This window comes from Homarus americanus, unplaced genomic scaffold (genome assembly GCF_018991925.1).
Source record: "Homarus americanus isolate GMGI-L3 unplaced genomic scaffold, GMGI_Hamer_2.0 scaffold16716, whole genome shotgun sequence".
In the NCBI taxonomy this organism is placed as follows: Eukaryota; Metazoa; Arthropoda; class Malacostraca; order Decapoda; family Nephropidae; genus Homarus; species Homarus americanus.
The window spans coordinates 302,974-318,216 of NW_024752009.1; the positions used below are offsets into that span (position 1 = coordinate 302,974).

Sequence of the window (15,243 nt, forward strand, 5' to 3'; positions counted from 1 at the left end):
TTCCTTAAACACATAATCAATGTTATTTACATAGTATCTGGCCAGTATGGGGAGGATCATCGTGTCTCCGTCAGGGGGTCGTGGAGTGATGGTCCAGAAGGCGTCACGGAAGCGTTGTGTGTGGGGACATCTTAGGAGGTAGTGGATAAGGGTGCTGCTGTCAGGTCTTCTGCATAATGCACAAGAGGTTAAACAGTTTACGATCTAAAGTTCAAAAGCTTCATGACAGAATTTTTCGTTAAGATTCAGCACTGTGTTAGATGATGTCGAAAATTATACTGATGATGATAGTGATGATGATAATTAATGTTGAAGTGCTAACGCTTCTTGGTGGTGTTCATGTTAATGATTAATCGATGATGTTCTTGAAGAAGTCAATTGACATAACATTGTATCTATAGTCCATAGTTTGTAAAAAAAACCCATTTTTCTATATATCAGTTTCAATATGAAATAAATTATGATTAATGTTTCCCTTCTTGTCTACAGTCATCACTATACATTATTTTATCTTCATGAAATATGTGAACCTTCAGTAATTGTTTAATGTATACAATGTTTTTCTTACTTCCTTTTCACAACATGGATATAACTAATCATCAAATAATTGTAAGTTGCTTATATAGTAAAAAAAAGTCAGAACTGTGCACATCAATGATGTTAAATTGCTATAAATGGTGACGAAAAAAAATACTGTTTTAAAATATTATAGTACAGTACCTGAAGGTGCATCTTATTGTGGCTTGTGTTGTGTTAGAAGGACACTGACTTCTATTTTAGTGTGTCTGTTGCTTAAAAAATTAACGAAGACTTTTCCTTACAGAATATATTATTTCTGAAATCGGTGGCAACCATTATGTAAATAGAACAAATTACACAGTTCCCCAACGTTGATTTGGGTAAAATTTTATGGATGATAATAGAACATTCATGGAACTGATTTTAACTTAAAATTTGCTTATTATAATAAATGTTCAGGTCCCCGTAGATTTTTACTGAACTACTTGGCTACACTACGACAAAACTTAATAAATATTTGCCTTTCACCTTACACAAGATGCAAGGGGGTGCCTAATAAACTAGCCCCTTCGCGGGGCAAATTTAAAATTTGAAGAAAAACAACGGAACATTCTTATTTACATACAAAAATAACAATAATATAATATTCATTCCGTTATTAACACTGCATGAAATAAATGTAAATTAATTAGTTACTTAGAAAGTTATACAGTATATAAATAATTCAGAAAGCAATACCATGGCAAACTTATATAAATAAATAAAACGTCGAATGCACCCAACTTAGCAGTCAGCTGGTTCAGGGAGGTTGTCAGTTTGCCAGTTTCACAGCACCATTTTCACTTAGTATATAATCTGAGTGTAAAGGATAACCAACTCTCATCGATTTCTGAGAAAATATATTGATCAAGAGCCTCGCAGAAATATATCCACGTCATCCCAGCGATAAATCTTCATCTTGCAGGAGAAACAATAAGTTGGACTAGTCAATAGTATATATGAAAGTAATTCACCATTGTATAACACGTGTATTCCAGGTTTAGGAGATTGGTGCATTCCTTTCGTACCTGTCGAGGGTAGGTGGACTGTATCTGGTGAATATATATATATATATATATATATATATATATATATATATATATATATATATATATATATAAAGCGAAAAGTTTCATAGAAAACCTAACTTAACCTTACCTTCCTTAAACCTTATCTTACCTAACCTAACCTACTTTAGGTATAATTTGATCAACTTAAGATGGCAAACAACGTTTTAAATGAACACGAATACCATAATTTTTATGAATTAATGTCCATTAATTAGTATCCGAAAAACAGAAAAGAAAACCCTTGTTGGTATCAACGTCAGTTGCTTTTTAAAGGTTTATCGGGAATTGTTCCTATTTAGCCAACCTGCTATACAACCCCACGCTGCCTCTCTATATGTACCGTATGTAACTTATGATAAGTTAGTGTACATTATGCTTTATACTGAATATATTTGTCTAACACCGTGACTAATCGTAAGGGCAAAACTCGTCACGGTGTCTTGCGATAGCCAAGAAATTGCACCTTTTACGCTTTCTCTCGTTCGAGGTCATGTTATGTTATGTCAGGCTAGGTTAGGTTAGGTTTCTTGACAATTATTCAATTCTCGACCATCGCGAGAGACAACGTGACGAGATTTATCAACACCATTAACCTCGCCCTTTGTTTAATGCTTTACTGTTGGCTGATCCATGTGGGGTGTACTGTAGATGACACCTGGCAGTACCGTAAACAAGAGATAGGGGATGATTGCTTCAGGTAAACAGTCTACAGGTAATCTAAATAAGTTTGTTAGTTTATCTATATAATGGAAATACATACAGTACTGATTGACAAGCCATCAATCTAAACGCTACCTATTATTACAGGTGAATTTTCAAGCACTGTCAGGTAAATGATTCACACCTTCGCTGACTCTATGTAATAAATCCTGGTGTTATTGTATGTGTCATCCTTATCGTATACGTCTTAGTCATCTCTCTATCGTACTGAGATAAAGAGAGAATACTGTATGTTAAATATACCATAAAGTATACATTAACAGAAGCTCACACACACGCACACACACACAATTACAAAACAGAGAGAGAGAGAGAGAGAGAGAGAGAGAGAGATCATCAGTACTCTTGACTCCTCAGTACTCCACCACGAGTACTTCCAGATACCACGTCTCCCCCCACCTGTGTTTCGTCACGTCCACACCCTCCTCCCACTCCTTGCCCCACCACGAAACATTCTGAGTGTTGAATAATGATGATGTTTTATATTGAATTTACTTGTATGAAGGTAGATAATAATGTTGAATGTTAAGTATGTGCATTTGTATACATTCAAAGATACAAATATGCACGATCATTCACATATGTATGATATCCAGTTGTATTTAATCTCAATGTAGCTCTATTTATAGTATAGCGTCATAATATAGCCAGTAATATAAACATCACACCAAGAGTAATTTCATCTATTGCTTACCCCTTTAATGACAGAGTGTAGTAATGGGTAGTTTGTGAACATCAAATATATTATGTAAAACAAAAGCGTATCACATAAAGATTAACCCCCAGCTTCTTTCATCTTAGGGTTAACCCCCTAACACGACATAAGAACATAAGAATGGAGGAAACTGCAGCGGGCCTATTGGCCCATACTGGGCAGTCCCATTTACACTCAGCCCCTATCGCACTTTTTTTTCATCATATTCGCCACTTATCAGCCATTTTGGCGGTCTATCAGTATGAGTACAGGAGGAAACCGGGGACCTGGAAACCTGTGGTGATTTGCAGGGTCACACTGGGTAACACCCTTCTCACGTTATCCAGTGTGACCATCCAACCTATGTTTGAAGCTATCCAGGATATTCGAGGTAATGATGATGTTTGGTAACTTATTCCACTCATCCACTACTCTATTTCCAAACCAATGTTTACCTAGCTCATGCCTAAATCAAAATTTGTCTAATTTAAAACCATTGCGACGAGTTCGCTCTCGGTTGAATAGTTTGAGTACCTAACCTAATCTAGCCTGACATACCTAACCTAACATAGCTTAATCTAACCTAACAGAACTATCATAACCTAACTCCTCCATTAACGTAATCATGAGTTGACATAAGCTAATCTTCATGTGATGCAGAATGACTTTATCTATTTTTCAAACTCCCAGCATAAGTAACATTGAAGTAGGTCAATTGGTGAGTCTTCCCCCAGCCCTCTGCTGACGAAAATGGTTCTCCTTCATAGATATGATAACAGCGAGTGGCAGATAATGACACCTGACCATCCTAGCAGCTGTGAGGAAATCATAGCACACAGCGGAAATGTTCGGCGCTGTGGTAGTGAGGACTTTTACCAGATAAGATAGAGGGGGGGATATATATATATTACTATTGTTATCGCTAAACTATTACGTCATATAACTGTTGCAGATGGCAAGATGAGGAGAGGAGTCTCCCAGCAGTGAGCAAGGAGTGACTAGAGTGTGTCGTCTGCACTTCCACCATGAGTCGCCTGGGCTGGCAGCGTGTGGTGGGCGTGGCGCGTCTGTATAATGAGGTGTGTTACGCTGTGTCACGCTCTCGTTATGTGTCACGTCAGCTGCTGAGGTCTGGCACTGCACACACCCACTGAGATAATTAATGAACCAATAACCTTATATATATTATGTATATATATATATATATATATATATATATATATATATATACTATATATATATAATATATATATATATATATATATATATATATATATATATATAATATATATATATATATATATATATATATATATATATATATATATATATATATATATATATATAATATATATATATATATATATATATATATATATATATATATATATATATATATATATCATGTAGTTCCACAATAGAAACGTGGTAAGATAAATCTTGATAAAATCACACAGGGAAAAGGAAAACACTGGAGCACCTTAGCTTTCGTCTTTATTCAAGACTTCTTCAGAGGCAACTGAATTACAAGGGCTGAAAGAGGCTTATGTACACAGGGTGACCTTACAAAACATGAGGCCAGGTCAAAAACATGACATCCACTAATCCACACACCAACACCATATACACGCACACACACACACAAATGCCTACAAATACAATGACTTACTCAAATTTTGACCCAAAGCTAGAGCCTTGCGGCGTTAGGGGCTTATCTCACATATGGTTTGCCCTGCGTGGCAGTGAGAAGTGATACCACCCTCAGTGTCAAGACCTGACTGAATTACTCAGAATAGGCAAACTGTACTCCAAGCTTTGTCAATAAATTTGTTAAACTAAAAAATGGTTTGCTTCGTATCTGTCTAACAGGAAGCAATGTCTGCTATAAAGATCATCTATCTGAATCTTTTAACTAATTTGCATGGCATTTAACAAGGCTCTATCCTTGGAGCAGTACTGTTCCTACTGTATATAAATGATGTCCACATAATCCTGACTCACTGCTTTATTGTCACTTTAACATAAGCCACGCTGGCTGTATTAGGCTCTATCTAATATACCATAGGACTAGGCGTGTGTCTGTCTGTTTGTGTGTGTGTGTCTGTTCTGGGCAGCCGAAACGGCACAATCGTTTTTCATCAAACTTGGTGGAAAAATCGCAAAATATTCGTAGAGTGGAACAAACCTGGTCCCATATCGATGGTTTCTTTAGGAAGCCATTAATTAACCATTTTATTTACACTGGAAAACGATGCAAGTCTACTGACTTGGACTTGGCGCACCCTCATTCGCTGTACTCTGTCAGCCCACGATTGCAGTTATCATCGTACGGCTCCCTCCTCCTCCCCCCACTTTTTTTCTTAGCCTGCTTTTTTTTAATGCTGTTTGGATTAGTAAAGGAAGGAAGATGAGTAAATAGAAGAATAAAGACAGGGAAACAGAAAATAGTTAGAGATAACAGGTGGGGGGGAGCTGAGTTTCATCATGCGTCTGGATGCGCAGTTATGCGTCTGGATGCGCAGTTTCAACGTTACCAGACCATTTTCGGACCTTACAGCTACAGTGTGTACAGTATACTTATTCCTGTGACAGTACAATACAGTACAATACATTACCATACCATACCATATAATACAATACACAACGAACTATAAATATTTGTAAGAATAAAACATAATTATATAGACATGTAAGACTCACACTTGATAAGATATCCGTAAGACATTAGCTATTGGAAATGTGATTAATTGTTTTGTTATTTATCCAGTGTGAAATGTATCGGTATTGGTGGTACAATCCTAATGGTCTCTAATCCTGTTGATTAGGTAAGGTTAATCTGGGTTTATTGAGATTAAAGATAAGGTGTGGGGTTTATTCTACCTGTTAGTCTCAGGTACGACCCTTACTGTAACAATCACGACCATGATTATAACAACCAGGACCATAATTATAACAACCAGGACCATAATTATAACAACTACGACCATGATTATAACAACCAGGACCATGATTATAACAAACAGGACCATGATTATAACAGCCATGACCATGATTATAAGAACCACGACTATCATCATAACAACCACGGCTATGATCATAACAACCACGACCATGATGACTATAACAACCACGACCATGATTATAACAACCACGACTATGATTATAACAACCACGACCATGATGATTATATCACCCACGACCATGATTATAACAACCACGACTATGATTATAACAACCACGACCAATATTATAACAACCTCGACCATGATTATAACAACAACGACCATGATTATAACAACCACGACCATGATTATAACACCCACGACCATGATTATAACACCAAAGACCATGATTATAACAACCACGACTATGATTATATCACCCACGACCATGATTATAACAACCACGACCATGATTATAACAACCACGACCATGATTATAACAACCACGACCATGATTATAACAACCACGACCATGATTATAACAACCACGACCATCTGGAAAACGATGTCGCTGTACACTGTCAGCCGGACGGCGGTTGCACGCTAGCCAAGCACGGGCTTTCGAACTTTCACGCCTCGGTAAACTGGACCACCGGTCTCGCCACCGGGCACGAAGGGCCCACTATCAGTTGTTCACACTATGGGACGGTCACGGTCCAATCACGCTCCATTCACGGTCCAGTCAAATATTATTACATGCATGTTAATGGGAGCGTCCACATTTGCAGTCACAGACAAGTCAAGGTTCGCTCACGCTCGAGTGACGCTCCGTTGAAAGATATTTTGACGGGAGCGGACTGTACCGTGAGCGTCCCTTCCCTTGCTTGCAGGCCGTGCCGGACCGCCAGTGTGGATTGAACACGTGCTCGCTCCAGTCGTGCTTCAACCGTCACCGAGTTTGGGAAAGGTAGGTTTATTTAAAGAAAACAAAAATGACTTGCATTTATTACATATTAAGCAAAATATAGCCTTTACAAATTAGTATTACACAAACGATTTCATCGCTTCTTTTCAGATGAATTGTTAATTGAATAAGTGAAAACCAAGGCGGAGTTGTATGACTTGAGTACTCCACGATATAGTGATAACGTGGCAAAACGAAAAAGCTGGGAGGAAATAGGCAGTCAGTTGGATAAAGAATGTTAGTTTTTTTTAATAAACATCTTCCCACAACAATGGTCTGGCTACAACTGAGGGACACGAGATGGCCAGTGACCGGAGCGAGACCGTCCCTTGACGGGACCACGTATGGGAATACTCTAGGACTTGGGCCGATTGCAAGAACAGTTATGGGGTGTACGACGCCATTTACGATGACCTTCTTGCCCTAATCTTGTTTCAGGAATACCACCTTTTCGAAGCTCTGGAGAGATCTCGAAGTTTCGATATTTTGAGTACGGTACTAGCTAATAATTCCCACCAGGAAACTTACTTCGAAACTCCTCCAAAGTTTCGAAAAGTGCAGAATTCCATATGTTAAAGGCGATATTGCTGTAAAATGACCGGAGCGAGACCGTCTCTTGAGTGGAGCCTTATTTCCACCCACTTATCACATTTTTATATATCAATAAATCTATTCTAGAAAAAAATATGTATAAATAAATAAAAAATAAAAACCCAAATAAAAATATTTTTTATACACGTGGTAACACTGTAATAAGTATTTACTATCACCATGTAACATGTTGTAATAATACTAAGAGTTGTATAATAATTTCTTGAGATGAATGTACTACAGTATGTGTCACGTGCCACTAACCTAACCTAACTTAGCTCACCCACGTTGTTATTGTTCAAGTTGTATCCGTAATTTTCTGGCTAAATAACTGTGTCAATATGAACAGGTAAGACCCAGGACTTGTGCAGTTCAGCGCCACTTCACCCGCGCTGCCTTATTGGCCACGCTGACCCACCCGCAGGCCGCCCACGCCACCTCCACGCCCACAAGATCCTTCCACACCACGTCCACATTTCTTCTAAACACCTCGGGTAAGTAGAGGGAACTGGTCATGTAAATATTTAACTTCACAATTTCATTAGAGAATTACCCAGTTATAATTTTTTAAAAGTAATTCTTTACATAATTATCTTCTGCACCTGAACTACAGAAAAGGTTTGAACTCGCCGACGTCTGCAATAGTTTATGAAATAAGTAACTAACGATTTTAATTAAATTTTTACGTCTGACTACTTAATTTACTGCTTATAATTGTTGGTCCACTGCCATGTAAAACTAAATCAAAATTATAACAACAATATATTAAAATAACAGAATGCAAAATTACTGACTTAGCATTTTGTGGAAAGACTGAGTTGAACACAGGACAACAATAACCCAGCATAATAAAGTGGTGAATATTAACAAAGGACGATGCATTTATAGGTGTGAACTATTTTAATTCCTTTTATATACAACAGTTGCCTCATCTTAGGTCAATAAACTGCCTCTAACAATATTATTACAGTGTTGGATCAATTGCCTTTACATCCCACTACGGAAAGAAAGGAATCACTCCAGATAGTCTTGAACTCCATACTGTGACACACGGCCTCTAATCTCTCTCTCTACCCAACCTCATCTTTTCACTCTCTCTCTACCCAACCTCATCTTTTCACTCTCTCTACCCAACCTCATCTTTTCACTCTCTCTCTACCCAACCTCATCTTTTCACTCTCTCTACCCAACCTCATCTTTTCACTCTCTCTCTACCCAACCTCATCTTTTCACTCTCTCTACCCAACCTCATCTTTTCACTCTCTCTCTACCCAACCTCATCTTTTCACTCTCTCTACCCAACCTCATCTTTTCACTCTCTCTCTACCCAACCTCATCTTTTCACTCTCTCTACCCAACCTCATCTTTTCACTCTCTCTCTACCCAACCTCATCTTTTCACTCTCTCTACCCAACCTCATCTTTTCACTCTCTCTCTACCCAACCTCATCTTTTCACTCTCTCTACCCAACCTCATCTTTTCACTCTCTCTCTACCCAACCTCATCTTTTCACTCTCTCTACCCAACCTCATCTTTTCACTCTCTCTACTCTCTCTAACCTCATCTTCTCCTCTCTCTACCCAACCTCATCTTTTCACTCTCTCTCTCTACCCAACCTCATCTTTTCACTCTCTCTACCCAACCTCATCTTTTCACTCTCTCTACCCAACCTCATCTTCACTCTCTCTACCCAACCTCATCTTTTCACTCTCTCTACCCAACCTCATCTTCTCACTCTCTCTACCCAACCTCATCTTTTCACTCTCTCTACCCAACCTCATCTTCTCACTCTCTCTCTTATCTCCACAGAAGGAGTAGTGAGGAAAGTCGAGAAAGGAGACACGTCCTTACTGGTGGAATTTAGTGACGGTACCAGAGAGGAGTTCCCTTATTGCTGGCTGCGAGATAACTGTCAGTGTCCCAGGTGCTACGACGAGACCTCTTTCACCCGGAGACTCACACTCGACGACTGGGACCACACCGACCATCCCATCCAGGCCCAGGTTAGCTACACCGGTGCTTGGCGTACTGTAGGTGTAGTGTTGATAGTGTAGGTGTGGTGTTGATAGTGTAGGTGTGATGTTGATAGTGTAGGTGTGATGTTGATAGTGTAGGTGTGGTGTAAGAGTGTAGGTGTGGTGTGGCAGTGTAGGTGTGGTGTGATAGTGTAGGTGTGATGTTGATAGTGTAGGTATGGTGTAAGAGTGTAGTTGTTAGGGCAGGAGTTGACCAGATACTGTATACGACCGTCAACAGATCCATCTCACATAGGACTAATGGCGTGTAATTACTGGATGTGATTATTATTGTTTTAAGAAATTTCCCCGAATGATTAACGCTCCAATAAAGTGTAAATAGGGAAAGATGGCACTAAAATATACACTTCCTACATACCTGTACGGTGGTATACTTTATGACATTTAACACCACAAAATACCCTTTTAGTTACTATAATTTAACTTCTTTTATCAAGTACAAACCCGATCTGTGTTGTAGTCCTGAGTCATCGTGGTAATGGTTTCAACCACTGGCAGGTGAGCGAGGGTGGGATGATACTGCAGTGGTCCAGTGGTCACCACAGCCACTACAAGGCACAGTGGCTGCAGAAGCGAGCCTTCAACCTGACACCAAGGGCAGTCAAGAGGGCCAAACTGGCACTTAAAAAGGTCAGTATCATAATGCCAAGATTCTAAAATCATAGACAGTTTTTCAGTATTTGTATAAACATAGAGCGATAATTTTCAACGCTGGCTTATCTTGTGGACTGATAAGCTTAACTCAAGTGTTTCCAAACATTTGCTGTTAGAGCTGAAATTTGTGTCTTTACAGGTTGCTAATACCACTTATGTAATCCATTTTATTTTATAAATCAATGTTCTTTAAGTTTTTATAAGCATGACAATAAAATCCATTTATCTGCGTCTGACACTGTGTTTTACTGAGTGCCCTGTCTCAACTTGACCCCGCTGACAGGATCTCTGGGGTCCTGACTTCAAGCTGACAACCTTCGACTACGAGGAGTTGGTTGGGGATGAGAAGGTGCTGCTACAGTGGCTGGTGACCATGGAGAAGGTGGGCGTCACTATAATCACTAACACACCCAGGGAGCCCAGAGCGTGTTTTAACATCATCAATAAGGTTGGCTTCGTCAAGCCCACACACTACGGGTGAGTTCAGGGGAGCGGAGGGAAGGTAAGAGATGACGGAGATAAAGTGAGGAGAAAGGAAGAGGATGGAAAAATAATAAATGAGAATTACAAGACGCTGAGAAATGGTTCACATAAAACCTAAGTAACTTAAAGTAGGGTCTTGTGTGTGATGACATACTATACCACCTCAACCATAACCTCACGCTGTGTGTTCCAGGGTGCACTACCCCATACGTAACAAACTGGGCGCCAATAGCCTCGCCTACACCGACTCCAAACTTGGTATGCACAACGACCTGCCCTACTATGAATACGTCCCTGGGGTAAGTGTAAGGCCCTGGAGTATGTGTAAGACCCTCATACTTAAGCTGATGGAGTATGAGTGTGATAAATTGTACCCATCAGGAGTGTAGCATATACATAATTTAAGAGGTTCCTGTAGGCACTGGTGTGGGGGACGTGCCTTAGGTAAGTCTGATGTTCTCCAGGTCTGATTACATTTGGTCCTCTTCCACCAGGATAAATGAAGAGTTTATGGCAATACAATATATAAACAAGGAAGAGCAGTGTATGTATATTACCTTCAGATCTCGGTTAGTATGATCTCACTTTAGGTTAATCTTGTTACTCTGACGTGTTTCTGGAAGTTTTGATTCTCGATTCTCTCTTGATTAATGTGTGTTTCTCTCCCTCGCACCCCGGCGGCCACAGATCATCTTCCTGCACTGCATCACTCAGTTCACGGGTGAGGGCGGGGAGAACGACCTTACAGACGGGTTCCACGTGGCAGAGTACATGCGTCGTCACCACCCTCAGGAGTACGAGCTGCTCACCGACACCCCTGTCTACTTTTGGAACAAGGGCTCGGCGCTAGTGGAACAGGAGACCACAGAGTTCTACAAGCTTCTCAACATACCCATGATAGTGTAAGATGCTCTCCACACCTCAGGCTTCTACAGTTATCCTCTACACTGGGTTTGTTGCGGGTTGTATCCATGGGGTGTATCCTTCTGTTCATATGTGTTTGAATAGATTTACAAATACACCCTTGGTTGTGTGAGTTAGTCTTGGTCTTCCTGCTGTCGTAAATGTATGCATAACGACATGCCGTAACAGGTGTCCCGAGTAGATAACAAAACCTCATAGCAATTGTAATACTGTATGTTGTACTTATAATATTTATTATAACACGTAGCACTCATTAGGGTAGTCACACATGCCAGCTGATTGTGTATCCGGCAGGGTGAACAGGAAGGGGGAGGTGATGCGTGTGAACAACTCCCAGCTGAGGGACTCATACCTGGACCTGCCCCCCCACCAGGTGGCGCCCTGGTATTCTGCCCTCAGACTCTACAACCGCGTCATCGAGGAACAAGCTATCAGGAACAAACTCAATGATGGTGGGTGTTCCTGACTCTACTCTGAGTGTTTTCGTGCCTCATATTAAAACTATTCTCGATTAACCACTTGAAGGACAGTGCGGAGCTTAAGTATTTTATTCCGGTTAACGCCACCCGATTTTTATTCAGCTGAGAGAAACCCCTGCAACCCCTGCATCCATGAAACAGGTGCCTTCTGTGGCGGAGAAACTATTTGGGGATATACGAACTGTCACTTTTTGTGATTTTTTTATTGTACTTTTTTATTTTTTTTATTTTTAGGTCCTTGATTTTGTATTATTTCGAGCGCTAGAGAATTCTTTAGAAGTACTGGTGCTTTTGAAATAAAAAAAATCCAGCTATTATTATTATTACCCAGTTAAACGTGTATTGTTTATCTCATCCGCTGTTTCTGTTCGACTTATTATCCATCCCTGTTGACAGCCCAGGGTTTGTTTACTTGATCAGCGGATTGTGTGTTGCAGGTGAGACGATGGTGATGGACAACACGAGGCTCCTGCACGGGCGGACAGCTTACAACGGAGCTGTAGGGGAACGTTATATGGATCAGGTCTACCTCGACTGGGATGAAGCTGTGTCAACACGCAGAGTCCTCCAGGAGAAGTACGATGTCTCCCTCCAGTAATACCTCATATACCAGGAGTGTAGGAGACAGTGGTGTGGGGGAGAGGAAGAGGAAGATGGAAACAAGGGAAGAGATATATTATTTTATATTTTTAGTATTACTTACTTAGTTGTCAATGGAGTGAGGAAGATATTATTGTCGGTATTACTGTGGTGGTGAATCAAAGTGATAAGTTCTGTCTTTGGTAATGGACTATATACGTATACATGAGACACCTACAGTACATGTTGGTGTCATCTTGTTTATGTGAACGTTGAATGTTATTGTTTACATATGAACGTTCGCGCATGGTCAGCTGATTCGCTGGCAGAGAGAAGCAGAAAGAAGCCATAATTACAACATATTTTAATTCATTGCTGTAAAACAATTTCCAAATTAAACAAGGAACAGTGGCGTCATGAGTCGATGTTGGTGGTGACAGATGTTTGTCACGTGGGGAGGATACAGGAACCTTGAGGAAATAATAGGGTGTAATTATCTCAATGTAAATGAACATATCAGATGTATTTACGAATACCAACATCAATAAAAAAGTTTACACTTTAAGCAATTTATTAAATATACGATACTTAATACCTTAAAAATTAAATTTAATTGTTTTATGTGGTTCGATATCTATTTTATATAAATATCCTCATTGTCGACTGTCGAGTAAGCAGTAGATCTTAACTTGACCGCAGAAATTGAGGCAAGCCGGTCGGGCTGAAACGATACGTTTCGTCTGAGCGACAGGCTAGAAAAATTGACAATTCGGGGAGAAACCCACTGCAACCGGGAAAGTTGACGGAAAAAGTGCTAGTGTGACGCCGCCTTTAAAAAGGTTTATCTTCAGGTGAAATAATCTGAGGTTTCTAATCTTCAGATGAAATAAGCTGGCGTTTCTAATCTTCAGGTGAAATAAGCTGGGGTTTCTAATCTTCAGATGAAATAAGCTGGAGTTTCTAATCTTCAGGTGAAATAAGCTGGAGTTTCTAATCTTCAGGTGAAATAAGCTGGAGTTTCTAATCTTCAGGTGAAATAAGCTGGAGTTTCTAATCTTCAGGTGAAATAAGCTGGGGTTTCTAATCTTCAGGTGAAATAAGCTGGAGTTTCTAATCTTCAGGTGAAATAAACTAAAGTTTCTAATCTTCAGGTGAAATAAGCTGGAGTTTCTAATCTTCAGGTGAAATAAGCTGGGGTTTCTAATCTTCAGGTGAAATAAGCTGGAGTTTCTAATCTTCAGGTGAAATAAGCTGGAGTTTCTAATCTTCAGGTGAAATAAGCTGGGGTTTCTAATCTTCAGGTGAAATAAGCTGGAGTTTCTAATCTTCAGGTAAACCAAATAAAGATACCATATTGTAACACGGGTTTTTCTCACCTTAAGAGACTTTATATCAACATCACCACAATGTACTGATAAATTATAATCATCTGTAAATGATAAGGCGGTTTTTAATAAATGAGTTCATGAAAGAATATGGAGTTATTATTATTATTCACACATTATGTCCTCTAAACACAATGTCACACCTGTGCTCAAAGCCTTCACCTGTCCACTAATTTCCCTCACCTGTCCTCAATTTCACCTGTACACCAATTGTCCTCAACTTCTTCATCTGTACACCAATTGTCATTCGCCTGTCAATTTCACCCCTACACCTATGCGTTAACCACTGCTATCAAGGACTACAACTCACACACACATATGGGGTCACGTGACTTACTTTGCATGTAAACAAAGCAACTAACAGATTTGATATATCGACAGGAAAACTCAACCACGGAAAGACCTTGATGTTTGTATGTGCTCTTGACAACCTCTAGACCCGATAGGAAATTTAGTGACAAAAGAGCATCTAGGGTAATTTATTGGAGCTCCAACCAAGAATAGATAATTAAATTCCCTTTATTTAGCATTTTTGTTTTAATATTTCGTAGATAGACGTAATTTTTCATTTACTCTATACATCATTCGGGATTTTCTCACTGCATCCATGTAAGTCAGTCCCACATGAGTCGGTTCCACAAGAGTCGGTCCTACACGAGTAACTGTACAATAGAACCCACCTGTACAACAGAACCCACCTGTACAACAGAACCCACCTGTACAATAGAACCCACCTGTACAACAGAACCCACCTGTACAACAGAACCCACCTGTACAATAGAACCCACCTGTACAATAGAACCCACCTGTACAACAGAACCCACCTGTACAACAGAACCCACCTGTACAATAGAACCCACCTGTACAACAGAACCCACCTGTACAACAGAACCCACCTGTACAACAGAACCCACCTGTACAACAGAACCCACCTGTACAACAGAACCCACCTGTGCATCAGAACCCACCTGTACATCAGAACCCACCTGTACAACAGAACCCACCTGTACAATAGAACCCACCTGTACAACAGAACCCACCTGTACAACAGAACCCACCTGTGCATCAGAACCCACCTGTACAACAAGAACCCACCTGTACAACAGAACCCACCTGTGCATCAGAACCCACCTGTACATCAGAACCCACCTGTACAACAGAACC

At 39.9% G+C, this 15,243-nt stretch overlaps 1 protein-coding gene across 4 annotated transcripts; it reads left to right on the top strand.

Annotated features, from left to right (window-relative positions):
* Positions 1–1,361: 1,361 nt before the first annotated feature.
* On the top strand, positions 1,362–13,259 carry LOC121854913 (gamma-butyrobetaine dioxygenase-like). 4 transcript variants are annotated; one of them, XM_042349722.1, is made up of 10 exons: positions 1,362–1,595; positions 3,995–4,121; positions 7,889–8,033; positions 9,349–9,542; positions 10,074–10,205; positions 10,513–10,706; positions 10,906–11,011; positions 11,400–11,614; positions 11,931–12,088; positions 12,553–13,259. In XM_042349722.1, exons 2-10 carry the CDS (start codon positions 4,068–4,070, stop codon positions 12,711–12,713), a joined length of 1,359 nt encoding a protein of 452 aa, XP_042205656.1. In that variant the 5' UTR covers positions 1,362–1,595; positions 3,995–4,067; the 3' UTR covers positions 12,714–13,259. The 4 variants fall into 4 exon arrangements, with proteins under 4 accessions (XP_042205656.1, XP_042205657.1, XP_042205658.1 ...); XM_042349723.1 differs by having other exon boundaries at positions 1,362–1,523; XM_042349724.1 differs by having other exon boundaries at positions 1,362–1,511.
* Positions 13,260–15,243: the final 1,984 nt, after the last annotated feature.

What these genes read in the sequence shown, in the direction of transcription:
- LOC121854913 (XM_042349722.1), top strand. Translation starts at nt 4,068, where the DNA reads ATGAGTCGCCTGGGCTGGCAGCGTGTGGTGGGCGTGGCGCGTCTGTAT. An exon ending in ATTTCTTCTAAACACCTCGG is followed by an intron (nt 8,034 to 9,348) that starts GTAAGTAGAGGG and finishes TTATCTCCACAG; the next exon opens with AAGGAGTAGTGAGGAAAGTC. An exon ending in CAGGAACAAACTCAATGATG is followed by an intron (nt 12,089 to 12,552) that starts GTGGGTGTTCCT and finishes TGTGTGTTGCAG; the next exon opens with GTGAGACGATGGTGATGGAC.